The sequence below is a fragment of the Aethalodelphis obliquidens genome, unplaced genomic scaffold (genome assembly GCF_003676395.1).
Source record: "Aethalodelphis obliquidens isolate GAN/ISIS:26980383/991018 unplaced genomic scaffold, ASM367639v1 scaffold12, whole genome shotgun sequence".
Classification (NCBI taxonomy): domain Eukaryota; kingdom Metazoa; phylum Chordata; class Mammalia; order Artiodactyla; family Delphinidae; genus Aethalodelphis; species Aethalodelphis obliquidens.
In genome coordinates, this window is record NW_020837956.1 from 19,015,864 (window position 1) to 19,022,730 (window position 6,867).

Consider the following 6,867-nt stretch of genomic DNA (forward strand, 5'->3'; position numbering starts at 1 on the left):
AGCTGCGAAGGCGGGCTGTACTCTGCACCCAGGCGCACTTAGCTACCCCAAGGGGAACTTTCTTTGCTTTGGGGGAGGGGTGTTGTACCAGCCTACCCTCTTGGGAAGCAACTCAAAAATATGACTCTTAATACCAAGATTAAAAAGTAAGAAAATGTTAAAACAAAACAAAACAAAACAAAAAAACAACCCCAGAACTCTGTACAACCTTTGGCCTAGTGATTTCACTTCTGGGAATCTCTGAGAAAACAGTCTAATATGTGGGAAAATATTATGCACAGAGATATTCAGAGCGATTCTACAATAGCAAAAAATAAAATTAGAAACAACTTCAAACATTCAAAAGAAGTAGATTGGTTAAATGAATAACTGCATATACATGCAGTGAAATATGTGGCTCTTAAAAATAATGCTTACAAAGATTTTTAATTTACCCGGGAAATGCTCATGCTATGAGTGAAATAAATCCACATACAAAATTACATTATGGCATGATCTCAACTGTGTATAAAATAGCTAAAAATACTGGTGGAAAGATATATATATATTTTTTTGCGGTACGCGGGCCTCTCACTGTTGCGGCCTCTCCCGTTGCGGAGCACAGGCTCCGGACGCGCAGGCTCAGCGGCCACGGCTCATGGGCCCAGCCGCTCCGCGGCACGTGGGATCTTCCCGGACCGGGGCACGAACCCGCGTCCCCTGCATCGGCAGGCGGACTCTCAACCACTGCGCCACCAGGGAAGCCCTACATATATAATATTTAAAATGGTTTCCCGAGTCATGGGATGATGGGGCATTTTTTTCTTCTTCCTCAAATTTATTCTTGTCTGCATTTTCCAATTTTAAAAAATAGCTGTTCAGTGGATTTAATGAGAAGAAAGGAAAATATGTAATTTGCTTTTGGAGGGCTTCCCTGTGCTGCAGCCCCTCCTCCCCTGCTGGTAGTCTCTCCCTCAAAGGGAGACAGCCTTTGATGCACGAGCTAAATTCAGTTACTGACATGAGTGGGGAGGGAGAACTCTTGTACTCGGAGGATAAGAGAGAGGAGGGATCTGCCTCTCCTGGCCTTCCTGTCCCCCTCAGATAAGGAGTAATCTATGGCAAGTTGGCTCTGCCACTTTCTTAGCCCCAGTTAACAGTGAGCATGACTCAGGCAAAGCCAGGACAGTGTCTCAGACAAGAGGCATGTCTGCTGCTCCAGGATCCTGCCCTCAGGGACGCTAGCTTCTCCCCATCTCCCCTCCCATTCTGCAAACCTCTACTGGGAGCTCCTGTAGCTGAGACCCCAGGCAAGGCCCCAGGGAGCTAAGGCACAGTAGTAAGTGCTGGGCTACAGGAAGGAGAAGCTCTAAATAACGTACTAAGAATTATAACCAAGGTGTGTCCAGAGGGCTGCAGGAGGCTGTGCAAGGGCAGGAGCGACCTGTAAAAGGCCTGTGCTTCCCGTGGGGCATAAACCGGACCAGGTGGAGGATGCGTGGTACAAAGGAAGCCGTGAACAGAACCCAGGTAGCTCTGAAGTGCCTTTGGCAGCAATGGGTGTTTAACGAAATAAGGGAGATGGATTAGATCAGGGGTTCTTGCCCTAAGGGCCAAGGCAGCCCCTGAACCCCCCAAATTATACGTAAATATGGGATGTATGTGCATTTTTCTAAAGATGGGTCCACATATTTCATCAGATTTTCAAAGGAGGTACTGACCTTTTGAAAAGTTAAGAAGCAAAGAATTAGATTCATCATTAAGGGCCCTTGTAGTTCTAACAATATAAGATATCCAAAAGCCAACATTCCCCCTGGGTACCCAACTTCAGAAATCACTCAGCCTCTCAAAGCTGCTGAGTCCAAGGCTGTCCACCCCACAGGGAAAAACTCATCTGGTGTTCCATACATGACATGTTAGTATGCTACATGCCCTGCTTCCAAAAGGCTTGTGTTAAAAGCTTTGAGCTGGAGCAAATTTGAATCTAGAAAATCAGGGACCAGACCATGAACTCTTCTGCTTTCCTCGCCAAACAAAGCACAGTGTTTTGCATGTTGCAGGTGCTTTGGTCAATGAATGGAAACAAGAGCACCCCTACTTTGACACCTTCCACAGGAGATGAGCACCACTGACTCTGGGGGCGGTGGACACAGAACACATCACCACTGTGTACGAGCCTGACTCTCTACACAGAGGGCCACGAGCACCCTCAGCAGCTTGCAGGGCTGTGAAGGAGGCCAAGGAAGATGGCCTGGCCTTGAAGGCTGTGGACTGGAGAGAAGCCTGTCTTCTAAAGATAGGAAAGGTCCTATCGCTCTGGTGGACAATATATGGACCTCTCTGAACGCAGGGTGGACAAGCTGACTTCCTGACTCCAGCCCAGGGATTCTGTAATTCAAGGGGATGGATGACTCACGCTCAGAGTTACAGGCATTTAGCCAACCATCTCCTCCCATGCATCCAGGACCTGCATCCCAGGTCAGCCTCCCACCCTGTTACATGGCTTTGAGCAATGTATTTAACTTCTCTGTGTTTCAGTTACCTCCCCTGCCAAGTCAAGGGGCCGGATGAGACCATGGCCAATATCCCTTCCACCTCCAAAAGACTTTAATATGATTACTGAGCCATTAAGATCAACGGAAAAGAAAAATGCATCCTGCTTCTGGACACTGTTTGTCGCCAGTCTCCAAGAGATATCTGTAGGAGCTCTGCTCAGTGAAGGAAACGGATAAAAGAAGGACACGTGGAACTACCAGACAGAGGGCCACAGGCTCCCAAGCCCACCTCCTCAGCTGCAACTGTAAAGACCTCATATGAGTGGCTGAAGCCTTTAGAAGGCAAGGGAAGTGGTCCTGCCCATCAAGGGTACCTCCCTACAAGGACAGGGGGTAAGACAACCCCACCAGCCTAAGGTACTCTTGCGACCAGGAGCTTTCTCACTTGGGCTTCCTGGGTTTCAGTTTTACCGTCCATAAAATGGGAAGAATAGGGATGGCTCTGAATTTTAACACTTCAAACTGACCACCAAAGCCAAGGGCTAAGTGCAGTGGAGAGGCACTAGGTAGGACAGAGCAGGGGACCATCCGGTGCAATTGTGGGGTAAGCTTTGGATACCCGCACATAAGGATTTTTTCAGAGCCTTCTAATGAAGACTTCCCACTTGTCTCCACGCAGGAGGGGACATCGGGAGTGAGCGCAGGGCCTAAGCGCTGGGCGGCTGGGTGGGCTGCGGGGGCCCTGGCCGGCTCACCTGATGAAGGTGGTCTTCCCGGTGGAGTACTGGCCCACCAGCAGGACCATGGGCTTGTTGTCGAAATCAGCATCCTCCAGGGCGGGGGAGTGAAACTCGTGGAAGCGGTAGTGCTCTTCCAGGGGCAGCAGCTTGGTCCTGTAGAGTTTCTTGAGACCCTCGCTCACCGTCTGGAAGACCTCGGGGTCCTTCCTGCGGCGGTCATCGGAACGCAGCCAGCTGAACATCGCGGCCACCGCTCGCCTTCTCGGGCCCGGTGCGCAGTCCCAGCAGGAGGGCGCGGAGTCCGGCGACCCCCGTTCCTTGGGGAAGGCGTCCTGCAGGGCGGGTCCGTCGGGCTCCCAGCTGCGCCGCCGCCTCACCGGAGCGCGGGGCTCAGCCACACCATGGCCGGGGCGCAGGGCTCGGGGGTCCCTGGGGCGACTGCGCGGGGCCGCGAACGCGCTCTTCCCCTGCTCCTGGGACCAAGCCCAGGCCCGGCTTCATCTAGCAACCAAGGCCGGAGGGAGATAAAATATCTGGGCTGGGCGGGAGGGCTGCGATCTTGGGAAAAAAGTCAAACCTGCAATTAAAATGTCAGATGCCGGGGTCCCCTGTCTCCCCCAGCTCTCTCCCGCTTTGGCTCGGGTGCAGTTTAGGGATGGTTTGGCTCTTCTCCCGCCCGCCTGGGAGGCTCAGGGGAGGAGGGGGCGCTGCCCAGCCAGCGGACAGCTCAGCATCTGCAGCCGCAGCCCGCAGCCCCAGGCGCCTGTTTTAATGCCAGCCGTGCAGGAAGCCGGCTCGCGGAGGAAGTCCCCGAGTACTGGCAAGGCTGGCGTGGCCCTGCGGCCCCGGCGGGGAGAAGCTGAGCAGGGCGCCGCCATGTTTATGGGCAGTCGCCCCACTAGGGACCCGCGACCGCTTGCTGCCTGGAAAGGGAGGGATGCTGAGCTCGGTGGGAACGGTCTGGTATTTCATTCCCGGCCACTGGAGGTTTGATTTGGGAGCAGCGCCCTCTCAGGGACAGCTGCGAAGACAGAGTTGACCTGCTTCACGTTCTCCCTTCTCTTAGATGTAGTCTTTCCTTTAGTTGCTGAGTTCAGTTCCTTAGGATGACAGGTTCTCTATTACTTGGGAATATTTTTCTTGGGGCATGGAAGAAAGAGCCCAATATCAGCTTGCCCCAAATGACCAAAACTGTCACTACCCAAACTTTCTGCTAGGTCTAGGAAGAAGTCAAAACCATTTTCATTCATTCATTCATTTGTTCATTCCGTCCGGTAAAACCAAACAAAACAAGCAGAACCTCCACAAGTAGTGAACCGGTATTATGGCACAATTTTGGTGACTGTGGTTACAAACTTGATCACCAAGATGAGCACATACAGTCTCTCCCTTCCAGGAGCTCCAGCCCAGGCCGGCCTTAAAGAGGAGAGAGGAGCAGAGGGCCCTGGGTGCACAGCGGGAGGAGGCATTCTTTTTGCCTGGATACTATGAGGAAGATGTCACAGAAGGCAGACTGTGAGCTGGACCTTCAATGACGAATCTACAGAGAAGAAGGAGGACATTCCAAGCTGAGTAAAGGGCACTTGCAAAGGCTGGGGAACATGGAAAAACTTGGTGTGGTGAAGGCAGAGAGAACAGTTTGCTACCTAGAGTACTGGGTTCAGGAGGGTGGAAGGGAGTGACTGAGGCCAGGCACAGAAGGCTTTGCAGAAACAGGAATCATGGAGGAGATAAGGAACCAATAGTAATGTTACTGCAGACAACTGTTAACAGTGACTGAGCACTCACCACGGGCAGGGGCCTGGGCTGCGTTCCCAGCGAGTATTGTTTCACTGAACCTTCGCAGCAGCTCTGTGAGGCAGATCATGTCTCCAGTGTCATGCCACGGAGAAGGGGATGACAGCTGGCCAGGTGTAGGCAAAAAGGGGTGTATTTGCCTATAGGGAATTTAAACACGACAATAAAACCAACTCAAAGTCAATCTGCTTTATATTCTCACCATTCTCATCAGCATCAGTGACAAAATACTCTCTCCTGCCAAGGCAGATGGCTCCCATATACTGCCCTCCACAGACGAGGAAACAGAGTAGGCTAATGGGCCAGGTGGGACTACTCATGCTGGTAGCGGTGCAGGGGAGGGGCTGGAGAAGCAAAAGAGGCTGGAGGCCAAGAGACTGATTAGGAAACTTCAAAAATGTAGGAGTTGGGGTAATCGGGCTGGGAAAAAGTCATATTCAAGAGATTTTTTTCTTTTTTAGTGACATAGAATTGACAGATCTTGGTAAGCAATAATAAGGGTAAGATGGAGTCTAGGATAATTCTGAGTTTTCTACTGTAGGGGACAAGATGGTTGGAGACACTGTTCCAACAATTAGCGGAGTCGGGAAGAGAGCAGACTTAGCATTTAAAGTCTGAAACATGTGGTCGAGGTGCCCATGGGAACTCCAAGGGGAGGAGCGTGGTGAGCTGCAGGGTTTCAAGTGGGGATTGTCAGAGGTGGGTGCTGGCTCCGATCTCCTTGGCTACAGCTCAAATCTCCTGACTCCCTACTTGAACCCCAGAGCTGATCACCTCTTTCTGTGCTCTCTGCACCCTTCGTTGAGAAACCACTCAGGTTAATATTTCACCCTTGGTGTTAAGTTAGCACTGGCATATGAGCATAAGAGGCAACTTTCAAAATATTTAACAACTCACATGGCATGGGAATGGAGCAATCAGAACAGACGTCTGTCTTCTCAGTGAAGCAAGACCTAAGGCCCTTTTTTGTAGAGATACAAAAGACAGAGAAGGATATTACAATAATAAAACCCACAAAAGAGCATCCAAAATATATAATTAATGCCTGTATATTAATAAGAAAAAAATTCCAATAGAAAAAAATTAGCAAAAGACCCAAAAATTCCTTTTATAAAAGAGGCTACAAGCATGTCCTAAAAATATAAGAAAAGATGTTAAACCTCATTAGTAGTGTCTGGAAGTTGGGAAGGTCTGGGTCTGTTGAGGGGGAGAGGTCAGGATCACCAGGGTGCTGGTGGGGAAGTCAGGGGTTCCTCTGTGGAAATATTTCAATATTTTAGTAATTAGTCCAACCATGGTATTGTGCACAACCAAATGTCAGCCCTGAATATTTACCTTATTGAGTGTATGTTGACACATCTACCTCTAGCTCGCAGTCGTGAAGAGTTGGGAAATCTATCTTTTAAATAAAGGAACCAAGTAATGATGCAGCATGTCTATATACTAACAATAACAAGTTACAAGAGAGAATTAAAAAAAAAATCATTTACAAAAAATAGAAACATAGGGATAAATCTGACAAAAGATGTACAGACCTTTAGATGAAAAGTAACACAACTAAATGGAAAGACATTAAAGAAGTTCTAAATAAGTGGGAGAGACATACCATGTTCAGTTATGGAAAGATTTCATGTCACAAAGATGTGAATTCTTTATAGCGTAATTGCCAGATTCAATAATAGATAGAATTTAAATTAAAATCTGAACGGGGTTTTCCATGGAAATTAACATGGTGATTCTAAAATGTACGTAGAACAATAAATAGTCCAAGAGTAGCTAAGGTATCCCAGAAGAAGAAAGAAAAAGAGAGGAAGGCACAGGAGGATTAGAAGGAGGAGGAGGGCTTCCCTGGTGGC

At 49.2% G+C, this 6,867-nt stretch overlaps 1 protein-coding gene and 1 long non-coding RNA gene across 2 annotated transcripts in view; one reads left to right on the forward strand and one right to left on the reverse strand.

The window, feature by feature from the left end:
* The window catches only part of EHD3 (EH domain containing 3), a 31,067-nt gene extending 26,976 nt beyond the window's left edge, over positions 1 to 4,091 (reverse strand). The window contains exon 1 of the mRNA XM_027113461.1: positions 3,230 to 4,091. Within this exon, the coding sequence (XP_026969262.1) occupies positions 3,230 to 3,456 (227 nt within the window). The 5' untranslated portion in view covers positions 3,457 to 4,091. The remainder of the gene's footprint in view (positions 1 to 3,229) is intronic.
* LOC113623877 (uncharacterized) lies at positions 864 to 5,272 on the forward strand. Its single transcript, XR_003434104.1, has 2 exons — positions 864 to 2,844; positions 4,611 to 5,272. It is a non-coding gene; the product is annotated as an uncharacterized LOC113623877 (long non-coding RNA).
* The last annotated feature ends 1,595 nt before the right edge of the window (positions 5,273 to 6,867 follow it).